General features: G+C 49.7%; 2 protein-coding genes across 3 annotated transcripts in view; one reads left to right on the top strand and one right to left on the bottom strand.

The window, feature by feature from the left end:
• The window catches only part of Rab37 (RAB37, member RAS oncogene family), a 55,942-nt gene that overhangs the window by 13,094 nt on the left and 16,520 nt on the right, over window positions 1-26,328 (bottom strand). The gene's annotated exons all lie outside the window — the stretch shown is intronic.
• Cd300lf (CD300 molecule like family member f) lies at window positions 6,417-24,696 on the top strand. The gene is made up of 6 exons (XM_077801068.1): window positions 6,417-6,468; window positions 18,287-18,628; window positions 19,907-19,958; window positions 22,428-22,540; window positions 23,890-24,047; window positions 24,514-24,696. The coding sequence occupies exons 1-6, from the start codon at window positions 6,426-6,428 to the stop codon at window positions 24,655-24,657; spliced, it is 852 nt and encodes a 283-aa protein (XP_077657194.1). The 5' UTR covers window positions 6,417-6,425; the 3' UTR covers window positions 24,658-24,696.

Raw genomic sequence — 26,328 nt, 5'->3', positions numbered from 1 at the left:
AATCAGTCTGTGGAATAAAGCAAAATCGAGATGTCTGGTGTGTGCCTTGGGAGGAGTTCTCAGTGGGCCCTGCAACAAGGCCGTGGAAAGGAGCACATTTAGAGGAAGCAGATTTAGAGGAAGAGGAGAAAGGCTACTCTCTTTTGAGAATTCGTATGGGAACTCGGGTGAAATATTTGAAAGAAGGATCATAAGCCACAGAAAAGAAATCCATGTGACCCAGAGGCTGCACCACCAGGCTCTCCGTGAAGGGATGAGCTGTGGGGTAGGGAAACGCCTTGGTTTCAAGGTGGGTGGAGGTGGCTTTCCAAAGGCAGACACTGGAGTCATTGGAAAGGTGGGGCAGATGCAAACTTTAGCTGGACTTGCAAATACCTAGAGGCAAAAAGACTGTCAGCCTTGTGAGCAAGGTCCACATCCCCAGCCACTGCAGGACTCTGACTGTGCAGGTAGGGATTAGGCATCGAGGCTGGCCGAACACAATGTGGACTTTCGAAGTCCCCTCACTATGGTTCCTCTGCCCCTACCTCCCAAACCACATTCTGTCCAGCTTTCATTTCCTCCTGGGTTAAAGACATCATTTGTTTGCTATGAACAGTGAACAGTGGCTTGATTAACTTACATCTCAAATCTAACTTCCTCCAGCTTTAAGAAGTGTTTCCTAGAGAGAATATTCTAGAAGGTGAGGAATAAGCCCACATGTGCCCGCTGCGTTGGCTTCCTAGAGGACATAGCAGATTCTCACTTTCCCCTTTATCCTTTCCTTGGCAGGGTGAGAAGTTCCCACCCTTTCTTCCGTCATCCTACAAGCAGACTCTTTGCTGGCTGCTGAGGCCCAGGGAGGCGCCCAGGGCTCTGCACTCCAGCTCAGCTGATTCCTGGCTCGGGGCAGGGGCAGGGGCAGGGTGATGCTCTCATACGGGTCTGTTAAGCAGCATCAGGAAGGTGTGGCAGCAGCTCCCGGAGTTTTTAATTTGGGCCACCACGGACGGAAAGCTCAGAGCTGGTCAATCTACAAGCATCTCTGAATTATTTCTCCCTAAATCCAGGACCTCCCTTCCATCTGTCCCCTTTCCAGATTTTTCAACTGCGCTTTCCCCCTTCCAAGATCATTTACAAAGCATTAATTAATTAGAAGTCAATTAGTCATGTTTCTGACGGAAGCCTCTGTGTCATCTTTGCCATGATCTGGACGGAGTGTCATGTTAGCTCTTCTGAAGTCATTTTGTCATGTTTGCATTTGTGTCTCCTCCACTTCCAAAGGGGACTAGAGGTCATTTAAGACAAAACCCACAGTGTATTAGAGGGCAGAAAAAAAAGTGCACAAAGACAAAGGGGGTGTGTGGGTGAGTGGCAGGGGGTGTCTGGGGGGCACATCTCCCACCCAGGGCTGCTCATGACTGCATTTGAGAATTACATTTGACTTTAGGTTTCCTGGCGGTGAGGACAACATAGGAAACCACTTGGGGTCTGTGGTGCTTGTGTGACAAAGAATGCCTGAGTTCTTTTGACCCACGGCATGTGACAAGCGATAGGTAGACTCCTATGGAAGGGGCCCTGAGTAACAAGATGGGCACTTGCCACTCTGCAGATGCGAAGCTGTGACCTTGGTTGAATCAGAGGCCTCACCGTAAATCACAGGACAGCGGAGACCTAGCCGTGGGCTAAGGCCAAGGGTGCGGCCCCCCTGCCCTCCATCTTTCAGGGCGGTGTTTAGAAAACCTTGGTGAACGGGTGTTTCCTCTTGCAGTAGGCTCTGAGTGACCTTAACCAGGTGGGACATTCAGATGCCACCCAGGAAAAAGATCATAGAAATAAAAAATGTTCTGGGGGCTGGGAATGTGGCTCAGGCGGTAGCGCGCTCGCCTGGCATGCGTGCGGCCCGGGTTCGATCCTCAGCACCACATACCAACAAAGATGTTGTGTCCGCCGAGAACTAAAAAATAAATATTAAAAATTCTCTCTCTCTCTCTCTCTCTCTCTTTCTCTCTCTCCTCTCTCTCTCTCTTAAAAAAAAAAAAAGAAAACAAAGTCAAAGACAAGGGAAATGGGAAAAATATTTGCCGGACATATGACACACCAGACTGAACATCCTCCCCGCAGGAAGAGCTCAGGAGAAAAGCTCAAGAAATAAATTAACAAAGGATGTGAACAGGTGTGTTTCCTGGGCATGTGTTCCTGGGTAGTCCCATAGGCCCGCTTGGCTGGGCTGCCATCCCAGTCAGTCCACCCAGCACGACTCTAGGTGCTATGAAGGCATTTCATCCATGTGGTTAGCATCTACAGACTGTTGACTTTAAGTCTTCAATAATCTAGGTGGGCCTCGCCTGATCAATTGAAGGACTCTTGAAGTCTCTCAGGGGAAGAAGAAATGCTACCCTAAGTCTGCACCATCAGCTCCTTCCTCAGAGTTTCCGGACTTCTGGTCATCTCTGTAGATTTTGGACTTGCCAGGTTCTATGATTTGTTCATTGGAACATCTCTCTCTCTCTGATATTGATCAGTGTGCATTATACATATGTATATATCAATACGTCCTGCCAATGCTGTTTCTCTGGAGAACCTTAACTGATACAATGTGATAATACAGCAGTTTGATGAAACGTTGAGAATGGGCAGGATTGGCTTAGGTTTGAGGAGTGGGCCCTCACCCACATGCCAGCAAGCATATGAACCTTTGGGAGAGAAACTGATGATATCAAAGTTGCCCATGCAAATTCCTTTGGTTTTCCTTGCAAAAGAACTCACCAGGATGGGTGTGGCACCCATGCTCACTGTAGCATTCCTAAGAAAAATCATTCAGCAGGTGGGGAAGAGAGGAAGAAATTCTAGAATATATACCATGCGGTGCAGGAAAAATGGCAATAGGAATGGGGCACTTAACCACCAAGCCACACAGTGTACTATTTGGGAGAAACTGTCATTCAGGGAATGAAACCTGGCAGGAATATTCCTGTGTGAGGCCCTGGGTCCATTCTCAGCATTGCATATAAATAAATAAAAAATACACGTCCATGAACAACCAAAAAAAAGATCAAACTCCCTGCCAGGCGCAATGGTGCACACCTTTCATCCCAGCGCCTCTGAGGCTGAGGTGGGAGATCTCGAGTTCGAAGCCAGCCTCAGCAACATAGTGAGGCGCTAAGCCACTCAGTGAGACCCTGTCTCTAAATAAAATACAAAATAGGGCTGGGGGTGTGGTTCAGTGGTTGAGTGCCCCCGAGTTCACTCCCTGGTGCCAAAAAACAAAACAAAACAAAGCTGAGGAGCAGGTGACGAAGCTGGCAGGTGCTCTCTTCTGAAATTCAAGAGCCCTTTCACCTTCTAACCCTGCAGAGGATCAGCCCTCCATCTCATCCCTGCAGGCCGCAGTAACAGAATTCCACAGTCGGGGCAGTTTACAAACAGAAATTTACTTCTCAGAGTTCTGGAGACTTGGAAGGTCAGGCCTGAGCAGAGCCAGTGTGTGGCAAGGGCCACTTCCTCATAGACAGTGCCTTCTGGCCATGTCCTCACATGGGGCAAGGCAGCTCTGGGGACCCTCAGTCCCTAGGGCGGCCCCTCACAACCTAGTCACCTCCTAATACATGGCGCCGGGACCAGGTTTCAACAGACAGCTTTGTGGGGGACACAGACATTCAGCCCACAGCACCTGCTCTTGGAGACTCATTTTTCCTGGAAAATCAGCTTGACCTCTGCCTGACTTCCCAGGGCTGAGACCAAGATGGCAGAAAGGGACATTAGATTTGGAAAGCGTTCGAGGTTGGTGCTGTGTCTTATTGGCTTTGTTCGTTTGTGATAAAACATCCTTTCATTTTGGGGAACTTGTTTCAAAGGCAACCTTGGTGTGAGCACTCTGTTGTTGACCAGGTCTAAGATTCTCTATCTTACTAACTCTTTGATATCAGGGTCCCTCTTCATTTTTAGCACCAAATAGGACCAAAGAGCTTCTCTCTCTCTGTGTCTCTCTCTTCTTCTCCAGCCTTCCTCTCCTTTCCGTACTTATATGGGCCAGACCTGGTTCGAATCTTCACTCTGCTACTTCATAGCTACTTACTTGCTTGGATGAATTACCTGCTCGCTGAGCCTCAGTTTCTTTATCTGAAAAATGGGAATAACATCACCTGTCCTCTAGATTTGCAGTGAGGATTCAGTGTGATAATTATGTAAAATACAGAACAGAACACAAGTGGGTAGAGAAAATGAAGTACGGCAGGTCCAAGGGGAATCAAGAAGCTTCGGGAATGGGTGCTGGAGTAGTTACGGTTTATGGCTGGTTCTTAGGTGCTACAGAGTGTCTCAGTGGGCTCTCAGAGCCAGGGGAATAATGGCAATGCCATACACAGAGTGCATCCATTCATTTATTCTCTGCCAGTGTTTATTGAGTACTTACTGTGTGCCAGGTGCAGATCTAGCCACTGGCAACACAGCCCTCACTCATGGACTTCTGGTCCAGAGTGAGAGAGACTCCACCAAACCAGCCCTGTTGGTACAGAAGCTGCCCCCACCTGTGAAGAAGTTGAGTCTGAAAAGATCAGGTGTACCTGCAAATTCATGAGACTGAGAAGAATGTGTCCCTGGATGCATCTCCACAAGACAGAACTGTGTGTTAAAGCCAGACATAAGCTTTCCCTTCTTGTTGATATTTATTTCACAGGGCATCTCTCCCCAGAGTAGACAGCGTCGTGTGTGATGGAAATCTGTTGATTATTGAGTGACATAAGTTTATACAACACATTGGTGCCCCCTTCTGATTTCTGGAATCACCCATGCATTTCTACAGGAAGAGATAAAAGATGAGCGAGGCTGGGCAAGGTGGCACACACCTGTCATCCCAGTGGCTCAGGAGGCTGAGACGGGAGGATCTTAAGTTCAAAGCCAGCCTCAGCAACTTAGTGAGGCCCTAAGCAACTTAGCGAGACCCTGTCTCTAAATAAAATATGAAAAAGGGCTGAGGATGTGGCTCGGTGGGTTCAATCACTTGGTTAAATCTCATTTCTTGATTCAAAGGGGAATCCTCCCTGGGGAGGCTGAGTCTAGGGGAGCAGGATCAGAGGGTCTGGCCATAGGCCGGGCTCCTGGCAGACAGTTCTCTTCACCCCTTGCTGAACATGGCCACGAAAGGAAGGGTTATTCCATGACTCTCATGCATCTGTCCCCTTGTCTCCAGGGCCTTCCCAGCCAGTGTGACTCCCGGTCATTCCCCCGGAAGCCAGTGGCTCCCCTGGTGCAGAAGCCGGTGTCTCCCCTGTACTGGGTGGTGACGGGCGGTGGGGGCCGAAGGCCTGCAGAGCCCTGCCCCGGGCTTCTGACCTGACCTTATGGTCTGGAGATATGTAAAGCGAGAGGCCGACTCTGGCCACATCCTGAAAAACCAGGCTTATCCGCTGACGAGTTTCAGTGCAAATTACTCACCTACACTGCCTGCCTGCTGAGGGCAGGAGGGGGACGTCCCTGTCAGGATGTCACAGGGTGTGTATAACACATACCCAGGTGTGAAATATGGGAAAGGCCTGGCCTTTTCATGAGCCCCCAGGGCTTGGGGGGTGCTGATGGGGGAGGGAAGGTGGGGAGGACGTGGGATCTGAATGAAGGGAGCAAGACAGGCCAAGCTGGATGGACGGACTGACTCCTTCCTTCCTTCCTTCCTTCCTTTGACGGACAGTTACTGTAAGGTGGAGGTGGGAGTGGGGGGTGACAGGTGTAAGTAATGGCTGGTTTCTTGGGCTAGGAGCTCTGGTGAGATTTTGGAGGACTCAGGCTGAGTCAAGATTCACAGATCTCAGCTGGTGGCTTCCATAAGGACGCAGAGCGTCTTTTTCATTGGGCTAACGTCCTTGCTCCCGTCTCCCAACTCTTTGACACCATTTCCTTGTAGTCTGGGTCTGGACCCCTCCTCAGCCTCCTCCCTCCTCATTCCCACTTCTAGTCTATGAACTCCGGCCTTCGGGGTTCTCAAAAACCCAGCCACACCTAAAATCCCGGGTCTAGAGCCTTTGTCCATCAGCCTTGACTCTCCAAGGCCCCTCTGTGGAGCTGGGTCCCCTGCCCCACCTTTTCTCCAGAGGAGGGGGGAGGAGTAGAGCAGGACTGGCCAGACCCTGTGGCTCCCTGTCTGCAGACGTCTACCAGGTAGAGAAGGAGGCTGGGTTCTCTTTTTAGGGCCCCCCTGCCTGCCCCCGTGATCTTGGCCGTGGTGGTATTTCCCAAAGGCTTTTCACGATGACTAGAACTTCTTGCATGGTAACTGCTCTGAAATTTCACCCTGTTCACCTCCTTCCTCTTTTATTCTGTTCACCAGTGGGAAGTGGCCAAGGGAGGAAGTGCAGGGCGAGATGAGAGAAGGCAGAGGGCAGGAGATGGAGTCCGGCGTGTAGCAGGTCCTTGTGACAGGCTCCACCGAGGGGGACCCGAGGGAAGAGAAAATGCACCTGCTGTGGCTCCTTCCCGTCCTCCTCTGGCTCCCAGGTGAGTGGACCCAGGTCTGTGTGTGGGGGGAAGGCTTAACTGGCCAGAGGAAGCAGCTGGCAGAGGGACCCGGGGCCCAGCAAGAAGGCGTGAGCGTCTGGGGTTTTATTTTCTCACGCCCCCAATGTGTTGGCACCTACAGTTGCCAAGGCCGAACTGACCCCTTCATTGTGAGCCTAGCCCAGGGGGGATCCCTGGCCGCTGGGGGCTGTTCCTGTTGAAAATGGACAGCAGGTGGCCAGAGCCTGCACAGGATGGGGAGAAGCATGGGAGCTCTGGTTCCCGGGGGGGGGGGGTGGGGGGGGGTGGGGGGGGTGGGGGGGTGGGGGCGGGGTGGGCTGGAGAACCGCTGCCGCTGGCCTGGACTGTCGCCTTCCTTCTGAACGTGCTCTGAGAGGGAATGGCTCGGCGAAGAGGGGAGGTGGAGGGGGTTTGTAGGAAGGAAAGAGGGCATTTTGCTGGACAGAGGGAGAGGAGATTCCAGGCATCTGGGTAAGAAGGAAATAATAGGGCTGGGGATGTGGCTCAAGTGGTAGCGCGCTCGCCTGGCATGCGTGCGGCCCGGGTTCGATCCTCAGCACCACATACCAACAAAGATGTTGTGTCCGCCGAAAACTGAAAAATAGATATTAAAATTCTCTCTCTCTCTCTCTTTAAAAAAAAAAAAAAGAAGGAAATAATAGAAGTCGCTGAGGGCCTGAGGGTCAAGAGGAGGTGGGATGGAGAGGAAGGGAGGGCTGGGATTGGGCCAGGCAGAGGGTCGTGGGATCCCTAAGTTGTGACTAAAACACAGGGAACTTTCTTGCCTGTGAACCTCGGCCGTCTCAGGACTCAGGTCTTAGGGCTTCCTGCCTCTGCAGCATCTCCATCCAGATGTGGAAATTTCAAACGTGACCTGACCCCATGCCCCCCGCATCCCTCTCTGCCCCCTTCTTCCCTGTCTTCTTGTTTGCCAAGCCCATCTCTTTTGGTGCTTGGGCCAAACGTGGGGGCAGGAAGCATCTGTCTCTTTTTCCACACCCTCCGCTGACCTCGGGTCTGACTTGGAGTCCAGGCATTTCCAGAGGCCGCGGGTGCTCTCAGAGGTCCCTGTGTCTCCAGGTCCTCTCCTCTCCCTGGCTCCACCCCCTCTGGTCACAGTGGCCCCTTAGACGTTCTTTGAACCAGCTGGGATGCTCTGCTTCAGGGTTTTGTCCTTTCTGTTCCCAGACAGCTGCAGGCTCTGTGCTCCGCACCCTCCCTGTGCTTTCTTCTCACTGGGCCTTTAGATGACTCTAAAACTGCAATTCCCTTCCATGGTTTTTCTGCATCTCCTGCCCCCTCCTTCCATAGAATGAAATCTTCCAGAGAGCAGGGATTTTTGTGTGTGCCTATAACAGTAGTGGGTTCCAATTAGACAAATAATATTATTTGAATGAGCAATTTAATTTTTTTTTTGTACTGGGGATTAAACCCAGGGGCACTTAACCATTGAGTTATATCTGTAGCCTTTTTTTTTTTTTTTTTTGCATTTTATTTAGGGACAGGTTCTTGCTGAGTTGCTTAGGGCCTCACTAAATTTCTGAGTCTGGCTTTGAACTTTCGATCCTCCTGCCTCAGCCTCCTGAGCCTCTGGGATTATAGGCATGCACTACCATGCCCGCTTGAATAGGGGGATTTATCCAATAAGAGAGTATAATAATTGTTGCAAATGGCCCTCCCCGTCTTTCTTTTCCTATTTTCATAGAATTGAATGATTAAGACCCTTAAAATCAATTGGAAAGGATCTACATCATTTGTTGGAATATCCAGTGGATATTTGAGGAACAATTGTTCCTCAAAGTGTTAAACAGAATTACCACATGACCAGGGAATTCCACTCCTAGGTGTCGGCCCAGGAGAGCTGAAGATGCATGTTTGTGTGAAAAGTTGAACCAAGTCCATAAATGTTGGGCTGGGAGGTATCCGGGTGGTAGTGTTTGTATAGTGTGCTCAAGGCCTGGGGCTCAGTCCCCAGCACTGTAAAGAAAAAAACCAAGTACTCATGACAATAGTAGTTGTAATCTGTGAAAAGTGGAAATCCAGATGTCCAACCCAAACAGGTGACTGGCTGAGTAGAAGGTGGTCACCCACATGACGGGGGCATTTCGCAGCCATTACGTAGTCTGAAGACCCACCCCTGCCGCAGCGTGGATAGATCCTGAACCAGACCCTGAAGGGAGGAGCCACACACAGAAGGTCAGAGGGTCTGACTCCATTCCTAGGAGATGTCTGGAATAGGCCGATTCATAGGGACAGCAAGCAGATCCGCGGTGGCTGGGCTGGAAAGGGGGCCAGGGAAGTGGCTACCAGGGGGTAGGGTGTTTCTTTGGGGGGGTGATAAAAGTGTTTCAAACTAGAGTGTAGGTGGTTGCCCAGTTTTGTGAATGTATTTTTAGAGCTGTCCTCTCTACAAAGGCGAATTTGATGGTATGCGAAGGATCCTCGGTGGAAAGCAATCGGAGAGCAAGAGAACAAGGGGAGAGTCCTGGGAGGAGTGTCCGGGTGGTGTTCAAGGCAAACCTTAATGCTTGGGACTCTCACAGGGTCTATTTGACCCTCCAGTCCACAGAATGAAGAGAAAGAAAAAGATAGTTTTAAGAAGTACCAGGCACCCGGAGGAGAGCAGAGAGCAGCCCTGGAGGGCAGGAAGGGGGAGACCCAGGCGGGCAGGGAGTCCCACCTGGCGGAACCTGGGGCGGGGGAAGGAGCAGGTGCTCCCTAGCTGGGCCAGCTCTCCTGAGGTAGGAATTTGGAGCACCAGGGACATGTGCTTGGCTGGGGTGTGTTTGGGGAACAGAAACGTCAGTGTGGCCTGGTCACATGCTTCAGAGAGGGCTGCTGGGGCAGCCTGGGAGAATTTCATCAGCTCTTGGGGCAAAAGGGCTGGGGAAGGAAGGTGACCCGTCCAGGACCACGAAGCTGGCAAACACCTGCAGCTCGGGGGAGGCGGAGGCAGGGGGCTCTCAGCCCAGGTGGGCAACGCAGGGAGACTCCATCTTGAAACAACAGTGTGACCCCCCAAGACCTGGTTGATTTATATGTGACAATGACATTGCTTAAACGCTATGTTTGTTGGGTTGTTTAGAATGAGCCCTGTGAATATTACCCTCCGCCTGACGTTTCTCTTTGGGACTTGCCTCTTTTCCTTCTTCATCGTTTTCCAAATGGGGGTGTCATTGTTTCTCCTTGTACACATTATTTGTAAAGAGCCAGGATATTAATCACTTTCTGGGGAATTTATTCAAGTTTTCCTTCCAGTTCTTTTCTTTTTCAGTTTTTTTTTTATAGTGGTGTGTCCAAGTGTTATATAGAGTTGTGTTTATTGGCTTTTTTCTGTGTGATATCTTCTATTAATTTTAAATTTAAGAAGTTCTTCCTCTCATCAGCCCCAGAGATTTTATAAAGATTCATTTCCTTTTTCTTTCTTTCCTTTTTTTTTTTTTTTTTTGTACTGGGAATCGAACCAGGAGTGCTTTACCATTGAGCCATGTCTAGCCCTTTTAATTTATTTTTTGTTTGGAAACAGGGTCTCACAAGTTGCTTAGAGCCTTGCTAAATTGCTGAGGCTGACCTTGAACTTGCCCAGCCTCCTGCTTCAGCCTCCTGAGCCTCTAGGATTTGGGGCATGACCACCACACCTGGGTATTTCACTTCTGCTTTCTTTCTTTAAACCCTAACCCTAACCCTAACCCTAATGTTTGCCTCTTTTCCTGCCCTGGATGGACCCACACGGCTGGTGCTGCTGGTGGCTGCTGCTCTCTGCTTCCTTCTTCACCTATCTCTGAAGACTTTTGTGGGTTATTATTAGACAGACCAGCTCTGTTTTTAGGCTATTTATTCTGTTTTAATGATAGGTTTATTTATTTTTGCTAGATTTCTGAGCTGATTTCTGTATTATAGCCTGATAGTGGGTTAGCATCTGGCAGGGAAACCCTTCACTACTCTTCCTTATTTTATTTTTCTATCAAGGTTTTTATTTTATTTTTAATTACATTTGATGTTGGTGTCTAATAATCACACAGAATAGTGGGATTCATTGAGACGTCTGCACAAGAACATAAGGCACCTTCCCTCCCCTCTGCTCGCCCCTGTACCATTACTGATTTAAAATATCCCCAAATTCTTACCTTCAGATCATCTCTGGTGTACACACACACACACACACACACACACACACACACACACTTGTGCTAGAGATGATCTGATTAAACATAAATGTATATATACATAAACTGGAATTATCTGAAAGAAGTTCTGGGGTTTGAAATGTATCATTATTGTCATTATTGTTTTGGTACTGGGGATGGGACTCAGGGGTGCTCTATCACTGAGCTACATACCAACCCCTTTCACTTTATTTTATTTTGAGACAAGGTCTTGCTAAGTTGCCCAGGCTGGCCTGGGACTTGTGATCTTTTTGCCTCCGTCACTGTCTATGATAGCCTTAAAAGTTTTTTTTTTCTTTTTAAGCCTTCATTCCAATAGTTAATAATACAGTGCTTGTTTGTCAAAATAGAAACAGTAGATTAGTAATTGTGTATTGAAGGCAAAAAAGGGTTTCCACGGCACCAAATAAACCAGTTCTGAGGTTTTCCCTAAGATAAATTTAACGGCTCCAGATTCCTCAGTGTTTATCAAAATTTATGGAAGAAAAGAGCCAAGGTTGTCTTTCATGGCAACTTTCACTCACTGGGCAGGCCGAGGGAGAGAAAGTGGTTCATGCACGAAGATGGCTGCTCCGGTGGCGTGGTCTAGAATGACCCACCCTCCCAGCTCACACTGGGGACACCAGACCCCATGGGTCTGAGAGGGCACAAGAGGGAGCAGGTGCTGGGGAAAGGCCGGGGCTCTGGCCCCTCATGATGGTCGTGGGTATAAAGCCTGGGAGGAGAGTAGGGCCACTGTGGCCCGCCAGCCCGTCCTCTGGGTGACCTTGTAAGCACAAGCACAACATGCTGCTATGGAATGCAGGTGACCCAAAGACTAAACGTCACAGGGCCTATCGTGACCATGCAGAGCTGATGGAGCTCTGTATTGTCACCACTCTCAAGTTCCCAAGGGAAAACAGCAGATTTGACGGACAGGTTCAGGCTGAGACGGGGAAGCCCACAGCATGTCCCTTCTGCATGTCCAGCTGCTCTCCTTAAGTATTTTAAATTATTTTTAAAAATGCGCTGACACTGGGCACAGTGGTGCTCGCTTGTAATTTTAGCTACTTGGGAGGCTGAGGCAGGAGGATTGCAAAATTGAGGCCAGCCAGCCTGGGCTACTTTGTTAGACCGTTTTTATTTTTCCTTTAATTTGTAGGTTGTAGATGGACACAGTGCCTTTATTTTACTTGTTTATTTTTATGTGGTGCTGAGGATCAAACCCAGTGCCTCATGCATTCCAGGCAAGTGCTCTGCCACTGAGCTACAGCTTCAGCCCCATTAGACCCTGTTTTAATATAAAAAAAATAAAAAAGACTGGGGTGCTCAGTGGTAGAGCACCCCTGGGTTTTGCCCCCAGTACCAGAAAAAAGGGAAAAAGAAAAAAAGAAGAAGAAAGTAAAGAAAAAGCTCCCTCTGAGTTCAGGTTAAAAACCAAACACCAAATCAATTTTTTTTTTTTGGTACTGGGGATTGAACCCCAGGGGTGCTTAACCACTGAGCCACACCCCCAGTCCTTTTTTATACTTTATTTAGAGACAGGGTCCCACTGAGTTGCTTAGAGCCTCCCTAAGTTGCTGAGGCTGCCTTTGAACATGTGATCCTCCTGCCTCAGCCTCCTGAGCTTCTGGGATACAGGTGTGCACCACCACACTGGCCACCGAATGGATCTTGACACAGATTTAAAGCCTGAGCACAGCTCATGTGCTCAGGTGTTCTCAGTACTGAATGGTGAGTTGATTCTGTTTTTACAATAAGAAAGCTGAGTAATATGGCATTGGAGTACTAGAAATTATCTCAGTAAAACCAGAAATGACTCACATTGGATAATAATCTGCAGGTTGTCTACACACGTACAGAGTGGTGCGATGTGCACTGATAAACCCATGGGGACAGCTTCAGGCACTCAGGACCACAGAGCTTCACGTTGGCTACATGAGAAAAGTGAGGGCAGCAAGGAGGAGCAGAGTGTGTGGTTCTCATTCATTTCTGGTCCTGGAGCTGATTGAAGGTCCGTCCAGTCCTTCATAGGGCTTGGCCCTGCTGTTGGCACGGGTGGCCTGAATATACCACTTCCTGCGGCATAGAATGCAGCCCCAGCCTGACTGCGATTTCCACTGTGATCCCAGTGTTGGGAACAACCTGCTTGTTGGCAAACACCGGGGGCCTGGGGGTCTGCGTCCTGGAGCTCCTCTTAGACCCCTTGAGATTGCAAAGACATCCCCACGTGTGCGGGCGGGTGGAAGCGACAGTAGCCAGAGGCTGCTACTCTCAGGAAATGTGTTGGTTTTCTCCCACGAGATGGCCCAGCTTTTTTTTTTTTCTGGTAGGGGGGCTTGAACCCAGGGGCACTCGACCACTGAGCCACATCCCCAGCCCTATTTTGTATTTTATTTAGAGACAGGTCTCACTGAGTTGCTTAGGGCCTCACAGTTGCTGAGGCTGGCTTTGAACTTGCAATCCTCAGCCTCCCAAGCTGCTGGGATTACAGGTGTGCACCCGGCCCAACTTTTTAAAAATTAAAAAAAACAGCACATGTACCTAAATGTGTGTAAAATATCAATGTCCAGGTTAACAAATTATCATAAAGTACACACCAAGGTCTCTGGTTGGGGCGCTGTTTGCTGAGGTCTTTGATAGACAACCCTTCCCAGAGAGGGGAAGTTCTTTATTTTGCTAAGTGTTCTTAGAAAATCATAAATGGGTGTTGGATTCTGCCAAGTACTTTTCCCTTAGATGAGTGAATGGTCTTCTTCCTTTACTCCACTCGTGACACATATTGCATGTACTGATTTTCTAATATTGAAACGATTTGCTGCCAGGTGTGGTGGCACACACCTGTAATACAAGGGATTCAGGAAGCTGAGGCAGGAGGGTCACAAGTTCAAGGCCAGCCTGAGCAACCTAGGGAGGCTTTAAGCAACTTAGTGAGTTCCTGTCTCAAAATAAAATATAAAAAGGGCTGAGGATGTGGCTCAGTGGTTAGATGCCTCTGGGTTTACTCCCTGGTTCCAAAAAAACAAAACAAAACAAAACAAAATAACAAACAATTTTATTTTCTTGGTATAAGTCAACTTGGCAGGAATGTATCATTCTTTTTATATAGCACTGGGTTTCGGACTTTTGCATTTATGTTCACAACTAATATTTGCCTATAATATTTTTTCTTTTCTTTCTCTTCCTCCTCCTCCTCCTCCTCCTCCTCCTCCTCCTTCTTCTCCCTACCCCCTTCTTTTTTTGTCATTCTGTGGATGGAGCCAGGGCCTCACGTATGCTAGGCAAACACTCTACAGTGAGCTACATTCCCAGCCCTTTTTATTTTATTTTAGGACAGAGTCTCACTAAGTTCCTGAGGCTGGCCTTGAACTTGTGATCCTCTTACCTCAGCCTCCTGAGTCTCGAGGATCACAGGCCTGACCTTCCTGGCAGGCTTCATGTTTCTTTCTCCCACTGCCTTTATCAATTAGGTTTGCTAATCTCACTAGATGGATTCAGGGTCGCTTCATCTTTTCCTGTGTCCCAGAACTTTCTGTGCAAGTCAGCCATGATACCCTCCTTACATCTTTGGTAGGTAGAGTTGCACAGGCCTGGAGTTTCTTCTGGGAGAGTTTAAAACAATCAGTTTGATTTATTGGAATAGCTTGGGGATTGTTTAGGTTTTCCACTTCTTTTGTGCAAGGAGTTTTTTTTTTTTTTTTTTTAGAAATTGTTTATTCAATCTAAAATTTCAAATATCTTGGCATAACAGTTTATATATCCTTTTACTGTCTTTCTAAATTATTATTACTTTTGTTATTGTCTGTTTAATATGTGTAGGATGTGCAGGATATTGCCCTTTTCATTCCTGATATTGATTACATAGCTCTTTCTTGTTTCTATCATGAATTTCTTGCTAGTTTTTTTTGAATGTAGGTTTTGTTGATCTTTTCAGTTATATGTTTGTTTTCTATTTGATTAAACTTTGTTCTTATCTTTATTATTTCCTTCCATTTGCTTCTTCTCTTCTTACTCCTATTTTTTATCTAATTGACATAGATGTTTAGCTTATTCAATTTAAACCCTTTTTGTTTTATAATATATGCCATAAAACAACTTTAAGCATAATTTAGATGCAGCCCATGAGACTCTTTTAAGTTGAGGTATAATTTACAGATACTGAAATGCATAGAGAGCAAAAGTATAGTTCTGAGTTTTTTAACTCACACTTCTAGCAAGATACAGGATATTTCCATCGCCCAGAAAGTTAGTTCCCTGCCCAGCCAGTCCTTCCCCCTGTGAAGCACAGTTGTGATCTTTACCACCACAGATCAATCTGCCTGATGTGTTCACATATGGGATCAGAAAGTGTCTTCGTCTCTGTGTCCATCTTTCAGCCGGCATGTCTGTGATGCCCTCCGTCCACTACTAGAAACAAAGTCAAAGGAACTGAAAACCCTTGTTCACAAAAAGAGCAGCAGGTGCACTTTCGTAGTGCGTGGGAATCCTGGCTGTGCCGCGTCTTTTTCCATCTTGTATCGTCAGTCTTAAGTTTTAGCTACCTGGTGGGATTCAGGCAGTTTTAATTATTGCAGTTTTAATTTGCATTGTAGATGGCTAGTGATGTCTTTATTTATGTGTCCTGGGCCATCCATAAGCTTCCTTTCTGAAGTGTCTGTTTAAATTTTCTACATTAAAACAAACAAACAAACAAAAAACCCCAGGCTGTTTGTTTTCATTTTTATTTCCTTCCATTAGCTTCTTCTCTTCTTACTCCTATTCTTTATCTAACTATTGACATAGATGTTTACTTATTCAATTTAAACCATTTTTGTTTTATAACATATGCACTTATGTGTTCTGGACATAGTGTTTTTGCAGATACAAATATATATATATATTTAAATATTTGTTTTTTAGGTTTAAATGAACATAGTATCTTTATTTTACATTTATGAGATGCTAAGGATCAAACCCAGTGCCTCATGCATGCTAGGCAAGCGCTCTATCACTGAGCCACAACCCCAGCCCCAGATACAAATATATTTTATATGAAAACTTTAGATTGCATCAGAATCTCTTGCAAAGCCAGATTTCAGAGATGGAGACAGAGCTGCCCCACTAGATGAGTGCCTACCGGGAGCAGAGATGGGGCTGCGCACCCGAGTCTGCTCTCTGCGAGGCCCGGAGGGGACTCACCAAGGAAAAGATACAGGACTTTTTGAGGAAAGGTGAATTTTTGAGCTTTCTTTGATAACCATGAAAAAACTTCTGCGTCGCAAGAGAAAGACAACAGTAAGCTAAATGGTCAAAGGAAATAATGCACCTGAAAATAATTCCCAGAAAATAGAAGTACCTCTGCAAATTGTTCCAGAAAACAAAATTTGAGATGTGAGGAGGAAGTCCTTTAAAAACTTGATTTGAGGGCTGGGGTTGTGGCTCAGCGGTAGAGGCTTGCCTAGCACATGCGAGGCCCTGGTTTTGATCCTTGGCACCACATAAAACTACAATAAAGGTATTGTGTAACTACAAGTAAAAAATTAAAATATATATACTTTTAAGTTGTAGTTGGACACAATATCTTTATTTTATTTATTTATTTTTATTTGGTGCTGAGGATGGAACCCAGGGCCTCGCATGCGCTAGGCGAGTGCTCTACCACTGAGCCACAATCCAGGCCACCCCCCCCCCCCCGCAATTTTTTTTTAAAAATTTGATTTGATTGCAGAACATATAAAAATGTATGAAGACGCATTATATTTTATTTATAAGACAGAAACAATATATTGTGTGATTCTATTGGCCTAGAAATAGAAGTAGATTAGTGACTACGGGGGGCTGAGAGATAGGGTAAGAGAAACAACTGCTAATGAGATGAGATTTTTTAAAAAGTTTTTTTAGTTATTGACAGACCTTTATTTTATTTGTTTATACGCAATGCTGAGAATCAAACCCACTACCTCACACATGCCAGGCAAGTGCGCTACTGCTGAGCCCCAGTCCCAGCCTTGAGTTGAGATTTCTTTGAGGGCTGAGAAAAATGCTCAGGAATCAGATCGTGGTGATGGTTGTGATGCTCTAAAAGCTGAGTTGTGGACCTTAAAATGCTACCTAACAAAACTGGCTGCAGTGGCCCACACCGGTAATCCCAGCGACTCCGGAGGCTGAAGCTGGAGGATCACACATTCAAGGCCAGACTTGACAACTTACTGAATCCTGTCTCAAAACAAAACAAAACAAAACAAAAAGCAGGACATGATGTAGCTCAGTGGTAGAATATTCCTGGGTTTATTCACTAGGACTGATGGGAGGTAGCAGAGAAAAAACCTAAGAAGACCAATAATTGTAGGAAAAAAAATATAAGTTATCAAAGACTTTGTTCCAATAGAGGCTCTTTTGCCAGATAGGCTCTAAAGAAACAAAAATTCATTTGCTCCATTTATATTCTCTTTCCAGAGCATAAAAGATGGAAATCTGTCAGATGCATCTTGAGAAAATAGTGTGTCTCTAATACCAAACCTTCACAAAGTTATTGAAAAGAATCTTGCATGTGAGTGCAGGGCCAAGAGCCCACAGTGACGTCTGAGTACTTTGTGTGGCTGGTGCCTGATTGCCATTACTTCTGATGAAGCTGGGATTTAAAAAGTGAGAATGTTTACACAAAGTTTTTGGCTTCTCCAGAAAAAAGAAAAGGTGTGATATTGCAGCATCTGTCTCCTCTGCAGAGACCAAGGGCTGAAGTGGAATGGGGCTATGCGGGCCTGGATCTTTGCCCTCCCCGTTTTCCTGGGCCTCCCCGTTTCCGTGGGCTCCCCACTTCCCTCGTCTCCTTGATGTTATGGCTTAGTGTCATTTGCCATTTTAAACAACCATTTTTGATTGTTTAAAGAAACATCTAATCATATCCCAGGTCTTTTGAAGAGGAGAAAATGGAAGAACAAATAAGAGAAGGTGTATTTTAGTGGTTGCCTTACTGTGAGGCTGGGGTAATCAGGACAGTGTGGGATTGGCATTAGGATGGACAATAGATCAGTGGATCACAAGGGGAAAAACCCACACAAAACTCACAAATTTGCTATTTGACAGACACCAGGCAACTCAGTGGAGAAGTTGGGATCTGGGTGTTCCAGAGCATGTGGAGACCAGCTTCACAGCTCTGGTCGCCTTCCAAGGCCTTCATCCAGGCAGGCTCCCTGCAGAGCTCTGGAGGCCCCGAGACCCCCAGAATAGCCCCTGCTCAGCCGCCTGGTGTGGCTGCTCAGCGAGATGTCCTGAGGGCCATAGTGCTCGGTGGAGGCAGCAGCAGGTGCCGTGGGCCCGGATCCTGCTGCTTCCTCCCCTCCAGACCAGCACAACACAGATAGCCACAAAGGGACACCCCTTGAAATGTACAGATTCACTGGCCATCAGAGGCAGAGAGGGGTGAAGGACAGGAAGCCACCCTTGGTGTGTCCCCACTTTTGTTTCTTGGGAGAGCTGGAGTTGTGCTCACCAGTGATCTTCCTGGAGCCTTTGGCCCAGCAGGTGTTAAGTATGCAGGTCCGTCTCTGGGAAGGTGGGACCTTGACCATTATTCATGATGCACTTGGACTTGGGAACTCTTCCCAGTGCAGGACGCTGTGGCAGTGCCCTTGGGGTGGGAAGTGACAGCTACATGGATCTGTGTTTTCCAGGTTATTCCACTGCAAAGAATGAAGTCACTGGTCCAAAGACAAAGAGTGGCCCAGAGCGGGGCTCACTGACCGTGCAGTGTAATTATACCTCAGGCTGGAAGTCCTACAGGAAGTACTGGTGTCGAGGAGCTGTTTGGAGTCGCTGCAAAACCCTTGTTAGCACCACTGGGTCAGAGCAGGAGGTGAAGAGGGACCGTGTGTCCATCAGGGATGATCAGGAAAACCTCATGTTTATGGTGACCATGGAGGACCTCAGGAGAGATGACACCGACATTTACTGGTGTGGAATTGAGAAGTTTGCATCTGACCCTGGGTTTCCAGTTAATGTGACCATTGATCCAGGTAAGAGTGTGTTGATGTGTCCCTGAGGTCCCCCTGAAGTGGATGGTCCGTTATTCAGAGTGACCTGTCACAGAGGGGCTTGAATCCCGAGGTCTCACAGAGTCCTGAGTGAACACTTGTGGTTGGCCAGGGGTGGGGCTTCTTTAAAAGCCCCGGATCCTGGAGCCTCCTCCAGGAAGTCAGCCAGAGCAGACTCTCTTCCCTCTGCACAGCTGAGTCCTGAACCTGTTGCCAATAAAGGTCAAGGTGATGGTCCCCAGTTTCAGCCCTTGGTCTGGGGAGACCTGCTACTGCTTTCCTGGACCTCAGTGTCCAGGGGTGCCCTGCTCTTTGGGGTGCTCTGGGCGGGGCCTGGACAGGTGCTGTTCTCACCCTCCTCCGTATCCACCCTGGGGAGAAGAAGCCCTGTGGAGCCTGGTGTGCTGGTCTGACTCCTGAGCCCAGAGAGGCCTTCACAGACGGCTGCTCCTGCTGCTGGGACCCCGCTGGGAGCCGCTCATGCCTTTGGCTTACTGAGGGTCCTCCTAAGTCCTCCAGAAAGCAGGCGCTGCTGGAGGCTCCAGGGTCCCGAGGCCTGGGGTTGAAGGCGTTTCCTGTTGACTCTGCCGCTCGGCCCCTGGACAGGCGGCACCAGCTGGCAGGGCTCTGGGGGCACAAAGGAGCACCACAGTCACCTGAGCCCAGGCCTGGAACCTCTGGGGCGTGTTCTGGTGGCACAGTGGGCGGCAGGCATTGTCTCTCAGAATCCTGACAGTGCCCAGGAGGAAGGTGTCCCCATTATCGAATCTTCATAACTTGCCTGAAGTGGAGGCCTTCCAGAACATTCTGATTTGTTCGGGGCTGGTCTTGATCTTAGAAGTCTTCAATTTAGGGTATACGTTAGCCCCTGTACTAGTCCCTCAGGCTCCTGGGTCCTTGCTGAATGGAGAAGGCCAAGGGAGCCACTGCCTGAGGCACCGTTATAAGCAGAGGGTTGCTTAAGGTTTAGCTGAGCCCCAGTTGTCCTTGTCCTGAAGCTCTTCCTGGGGACCCTCTGACCCTTCCTCTCCCAGAGATCAGGGGGATATGAGGGGTCCAGGATCCAGCCCCTCCACCCAGCCCTGATCCAGGCTTCTCCAGCAAGGGGGGCCTCGATATCTGCAGGCTCGGAGCCAGGGGCAAGGTGGGGGCTGGCAGGAGGAGTAGTGTGTGATCTGTTTGTATGTCAAGCACCAACTACAGCGTCCCCAACTACAACAGTCCCCAACACCTCCACCTCCACCACCACCATGTCTACAGCACCAGTCACCGAGGAAAAGACCACCTGCCTCTCCACTCACCCTGACACCAGGTAAGCAGGCTCTGTTACTGCGGTCCCTGTGGCTAGTTGGCCCAGGCTGCTCCAGCGGGGAACGGTCCTAGGGCTTCAGGTTCCTTGGTGAGGGTGAGGACGCTGGGAGTCCTCCCACTTGCTCTCAGCCCCTGGGAGCTGTCATCCTGGTGCAGGGCACAGTCTGTGGACTTACTGGTTTGTCTGTTCTTGGGCCCCACGTTTACTAAATTCACTTCTGCATGGCAGGCGTAGAGATGGAGCCCAGTGGGAAAGCAATGAGTAGCAGTCAGTGAGGACCTTGTGTGGTGCAGTGTGTGGGCACAGGGTTTAGGACCACAGTGGCTCTTGGCCCAGTGTCCCACCTGGGAGGCTGCGGTAGGTTGGGGGACATCCTGTCGCTCCTTCAATTCCTCAAACTATAAATCAGTGGCACTGCTGGGCTCAGTGGTGTGCACCGTCATCCCAGTGGCTCGGGAGGCTGAGGCAGGAGGATTGCAAGTTCAAAGCCAGCCTCAATAACTTAGCGAGGATCTCAGCAACTTAGAGAGACTCTGTCTCAAAATAAATAAAATAAAATAAAATAAAAAGGACTTGGTGCTCGGTGGTGGAGCACCCCAGGTTCAATACCTGGTTATTCCCCCAGAAGAAAAAAAAGAACAGTAGCACGGGTAGCTCCCGTCCTAGGCTCCTGGCAGCTCACGACAGGATTTCCTGCCCATGATTAGGTTTTCTTTGACCTTGCCTCTGACTGCCCCATGAGGAGGAATCTTACAGAAGAGACTGAGCCTTGGTCACTTCCTTGATGAGGGTCATTCTGGAGCTTGGATGGAGTCTGGCCTCCAAACCCAGAGCAAGGCTCATACTTCTCAGTGCCCTGCCCAGCCATCTGCAGTCAAAGGGCTTTCGAGAAGCCGAGAGCCTCTTTGATTTCCTCCTTTGGCTTTTCTTGAGCCTTTCGACCTTGTGGCTATTTTTTAGATCTGCCAAGGTCTTCTATTGCTGGGCCTTGTCACCCAATCTCTATGGGACTCCCCAATCTCTCCACCACCAGGGACTCCCTTCTCTTCCCCCTCTCTCGTTTGCCCTCTGTTTTGAGAGTTTTTTTTCTTACCAAACTGCATTTAATAAGAATAGCCAAGGAGGCCCCATCTTATTAATCAAAGCCTGTGTGAGTGCCACTGGAGCCTTGGACTAGCGCGAGACGATTTGTTCATTTAGTCAACAAACAGCCACGGAGCGTCCATTCACACCTGTCGCTGTTTTGAGGAACACGAGGGGGTACAGGAATGAACAGAGTCCAGGGATCCGCCCTCAAGTTCTTCCACCTCAAGATAACTCCTGGAACCAACTGAAGTAGATATAATTGATTGACACCTGTGTCTTCACATTCCTGTGAATTCAAAGTTGAACGGGTGTGTGTGGGGTGTCCTTGTTTTCGCCCCTAGAGCTGCCCTGACTAGCACCACAGGCTGGGGACTTAAGGAACAGGAATTTATTTTCCTCACACTCTGGGGCCAGGTGACCAAGACCAGGGTGTCGTCAGCAGGGCTGGTTTCTTCCAAGGTCTCGTCCTTTGCGTGTAGAAGGCCATCTTCCTCTGGGGTCTTCACGTGGCCTCCCTTTTGTGTGACTCTGTGTCCTAATTTCTTCTCACAAGGACACTAGTTACACTGGATTAGGGCCCATACCAATGACATCAATGACCTCTTTAACTTTAATTACTTCCTTTTTTTTTTTTTTTTAGTTTTGAGACAGGGTCTTGCTAAATTGCAGAGGCTGGCCTTGATCTTGCAATCCTCCTGCCTCAGGCTCTGAGTCACTGGGATTATAGGCATGTGCCCCTGTGCCTGGTGTGCCACTGTGCCTGGCTTTAATAACCTCCTTAAAGACCTTTTCTCCAACTATAGTCACATTCTGAGCACCGAAGGGAGAGTCTGTCCCATGCTTTCTTCTAGCTTCAGGTGTTTGCCTGCAATCTTTGGGGCTTCTTGGCTTGTAGCTGCATCAGTCCAACCTCTGCATCTGTGGTCACCTGGCTTCTCCCTGTGGGTGTCTGGGTCCCAATTTCCCTCATTGCCATGACAGTCATTGGCCAGGACCCACCCTAAACAGCACGACTTCGTCTTACCTTGATCACATTGGCAAAGACCCTACTTCCAAACAGGTCATGTTCACAGGCTCAAACTGGACACAAGTTTGGGGGGACATTGTTCAGTCTAGCAGAGAGGGCAGGCATAGAAGCAAGGAGACCTGGTGGAAGCCCATTGCCCTGTGATTTCTGCTGGGCCACTAGACCTACTGACCCCTACCTTGTGGAGCCCTCCTCTCCTTTATTAAAAACATCTTTGAGGGCACCTAAGAGTTTCCCTGGCTGTGAAACCAAGTCCTGCAGGCTGTGAGGTCTGCAGCCCTCCCCACCACCAAGGCCCGGGAGAGGGCTGAGACGGAAGCCGAGCGGGGTGCACAGTCCTCCTCTGTCATCCCCAGGCACCCCATCACCGAGCTCAGGATCCTCCTCCCGCTCATCTTTGCTGGGCTGATGCTTCTCCTGATGGCGGCCTCACTCCTGGCTTGGAGGATGATGAGGCGGCAGAAGAAAGGTGAGAGGCCCCCGGCCCCATGGGGTTGGGGCCGGAGGGGTGGGGTGTGGCCAGCCTAGGAGCCTTTGCTCAGAGATCATGAAACCCTTTTCCTGCCTGGCCTTACTTCCACATTCTCACGAGTTGTGCCACTTCTCAGAATGCTTGGGCCCCAGCTCTTGCCAAACCTGCCCAACCTGGGAGTCCGTCTGTCTGGCGGGAGGGCTCACCACCTCTTCTCCTGAGTGCGTCAGCCAGGCCTAACTCTGAAGGACACCTCAGCATCTAGATATTTGAAACTAAGAACTGGGGGAAAACCCTTTCTTCTTTTTGTCCCTGGACCACAAGGGCTGGGGGTGCTGAAGGGGGAGGATCAAAGGCAGAAAGCAGGGCTGGGTTGTGGCTCAGTGGTAGAGCACTTGCCTGGCATGCATGAGGCACTGGGTTCGATTCTCAGCATCTCGTATAAATAAATAAAGGTCCATCAACAACGAATAAAATATTAAAAATTAAAAAAAAAAAAGCCCAAAGAAACTCAGGAGTCAGCACCTCCCTGGAAGCCAGTCCGTGCTGTGCTGACCCCACTGGGGGCTGCTGGGAGCAATTCTGCCTCCAGATGCAAGGAAGGGACAGGCCCTGCTGCCCAGTGACCCAAAGCCCACCTGAAGACTAACTCGACACGAGGCAGAGGAATGTGGGAGTTCAGGCAGAACCTCAGGCAGAAGTATCAGCCTGGGCTCAGCATTTTGCAGAAAGAAATTGGACTCCAGGGGCGCCGATGGCTGGCCGGTAGGGCCACCCGAGCAGTCGATGGACTAGTTCTCAGATGTGGGGACCCAGTGGGCTGGGGTCTTCCTCTTTTTTTCAGAAGGAAAGATGGAAGCTCAGAGAGGGGATGTGACCAATGTCACCGAGCGTCATCTGAGGAGTCACAGTTAGATCTGGGTCTCCTGTCTCTGAACCTGGAGCCTCATGCACCCCCTTTCCCCCCACGTTTCTCTTCGGGGCCTCTGTGGGCCTCAGGGATGGGCCTTCTGATTCTGGCTGGTTTTGTCTTTCAGATGCGGGGCTGTCCCCAGAGCAGGTAAGAGAGTCCCTGAGGTCATACCCGAGAGACCAGCCAGCTCCTTCTCCCTCTTCCTTGTTTCCCAACTTCCAAGAGCCCTGGTGTCAGACGAGTCATGTACCGAAGCACCCATGTCCCCCTGGTCCCCGCAACCCAGAAGGACGAGAGGCCTGGAAATATCCAGAGGGGAGGAGGCCTTAGGGGCAAAGGGGGTGGGAAAGTGGGGGGCACCCGGGGGTCACTGGGAAGCGGATAGGCTCATGTCCCGGTGTGGAATAGGAGCCTGTGCCCACAAGCTGCTCAGTGACTCCGCCTGTGTCCCCTCCCCCGGTGCTGCAGCCCCTGGAGGAGGACCTCTGCTATGCCAACCTGTCCGTGCTGCAGCCCAGATCCTCCCCCGGCTCCTCCCGGAAGAAGGCCTCGGCCCAGGCTGACCAGGAGGAAGTGGAATATGTCACCATGGTGTGTCCTTTGTGGGGGCTCCCGTGGGACTGGGCGGGGCAGATGTTCTGTGGGCCCCACTTTGAGGATGGCTTTTCTGGTACCTACGTGGGCCCAGCAGAGGAGGGTGGGCTGGGCAGGGCCGCAGCCGTTGCAGGACTGGCCTGAGGAACGCCCCCCCAGGCTTTCAGAAGTGTTTTCACACGAGTTCTCAGCCCTGGGGAGGCCAGGGAGACCCACCGTGGTCCTCGCGTGGGCAGGAGAGAGGCAGACAGGCCACGTGGCTCAGGGTGCCCTCGGCCGCCCTGGGCAGAGGTGGGATTCTGTTGTGTTGTGGCTGAAGCCATTTGGGAGCCTGGCAGAGCAGGGGGAAGCTGGAGGGCGTGGAGTGGACTGGAGAAGCTTGCGTCCTGCATGGGCCTCCTCTGGGGGTTCCTCTGTCCCAGCCCGCCAGCCCCTCAGATCTCCTTGACCATCTCTATTGCAGCCCCCCTTACCGCGGGAGGAGATTTCCTACGCATCTCTGTCTTTGGACCTCTTGGACCTGGAGCCGACCTACAGCAACACAGGCCACATTCCCAGCAGGGACCACGAGGAATCCACAGAGTACAGCGTCATCAGGAAGTCTTAGCCTGGTCCCTGGCTCCCCCTTGGACCCGCACCAGGCCTCGGCCTGTCCCTCCTCATCTGCTTTCTGCCCCAGCTCCCCATCAGGACCAACCAGTGGCTGAGGCTCTACCTGATCAGCCACCAGGGCCTGCAGCTCTAACCTGGGCTTGGGGCCCAGCCTCAGGGGGCTTTGGGGAACTAGTAGCCCCTCCACATCTCCTCCTCTCCCACACAGACTGGGAGAGGGGTGGGGATAGGCTCTGGGGTGGGAACAGTAATGGTAATGATAATAATGGAAATCAACCTTTATTTATTGCTTACTGTGTTCGGGGGACAGAAGGCCCCCAAAGACGTCCATATCCTAATTTCCAGAACCTGTGAATCTACCTCCTGTGGCAAATGATGCTGCACGTGAGATTAAGTTAAGGAATTAGCGGTGGAGAGATTATTCTGGATTATCCAGTGGGCTCAAAATATAATCACAAGGGGGGCTGGAGATGTGGCTCAGTGGTAGCGCGCTCGCCTGGCATGCGTGCGACCCGGGTTCGATCCTCAGCACCACATACCAACAAAGATGTTGTGTCCGCCGAAAACTAAAAAAATAAATATTAAAAAAAAAAAAAAAATATATATATATAATCACAAGGGCCCTCCTACGAGGGAGGAGGAGGTCAGAAGGGGACAAGGCAAAGTGCCTTTTTTGGAAGTGGAGTTTGGAGCAGCACGGCCAGGAGTCAAGAAGGCTGCAGCCTCGAGAACCTGGAGCCTCCAAAAGGAGCCAGCCCCCGACACCTGTGGAACTGACTTTGTACTTTTGGCCCCCCAAACTGTAGAGGAATAAATCTGTATTGTTTAAAGTTAAGCCACTAAGTTTGTGGTGATTTGTGTACAATAGCAATAGGTTGCTATGCGGCAGGTGCTCTCCCCTGAGTGGTTTACATGTGGTGGCTAATTCAGTCCCTACAAGGCACTTCTGTCATTGCCCCATCTTACTGATGAGGAACCCAAGGTATAGATAGGCTCAGCCACTGGCACCAAGGATTGTGGCTGGTAGGCCCAGGAATTCCAGTTTGGTTCTGGAGTCTGAACCACTACCCTGCCCTCTCTCCAGAATATGTCCCAAATCCCGTGGTGTCTCGTCATCTCCAGGGATCCCAGCCTCGTCAGGCCTCCATCCCGTCCCCTGCCTGTTCTCCCTCATTCGTTCTCTGCCCCTGAGTCCTTCTCCTGAGAGCAGCCATAATGACCTTTTCAAAGCAGAGAGCTGATCATCCTCTGCTTATGACCTTCCTCAGCCCTCAAGGGCAGGAGTCCAGCCGGCCTGGCCCGGCTCTACCCCCTCTCCCTCTCCCCTGCTCTGCTCCACCCACACCTGCCTTTCTTCTGTCCTTCTAAGATGTCGGGTTTGGACCTGAAATGTCCCCCAGAGGCCATGAGTTGAAGGCTTGGTCCCCAGCTGATGGTGCTATTGGGAGCTCGTGCCATCTTCAGAAGGTGGGGCCTGATGGGATGAAAGAGGTCACGGGGGTGTGTCCCTGAAGGGGATGTTGGCCCCTCCTGTCCCTCCGTCTTCCTACCACCAGGAGGTAAGCAGCTTTGCTCTGCTCCATGCTCCATGCTGATGTTTTGCCTGGCCAAGGCTCAAAGGCAATGGGGCCAAGCATCATGGCCTGACATGAGTCAAAATAAGTCT

Source organism: Urocitellus parryii, chromosome 7 (assembly GCF_045843805.1).
Source record: "Urocitellus parryii isolate mUroPar1 chromosome 7, mUroPar1.hap1, whole genome shotgun sequence".
NCBI classification, from domain to species: domain Eukaryota; kingdom Metazoa; phylum Chordata; class Mammalia; order Rodentia; family Sciuridae; genus Urocitellus; species Urocitellus parryii.
The sequence above is the reverse complement of the archived record's forward strand: the minus strand, read 5'-3'. Positions and strand labels throughout refer to the sequence as shown.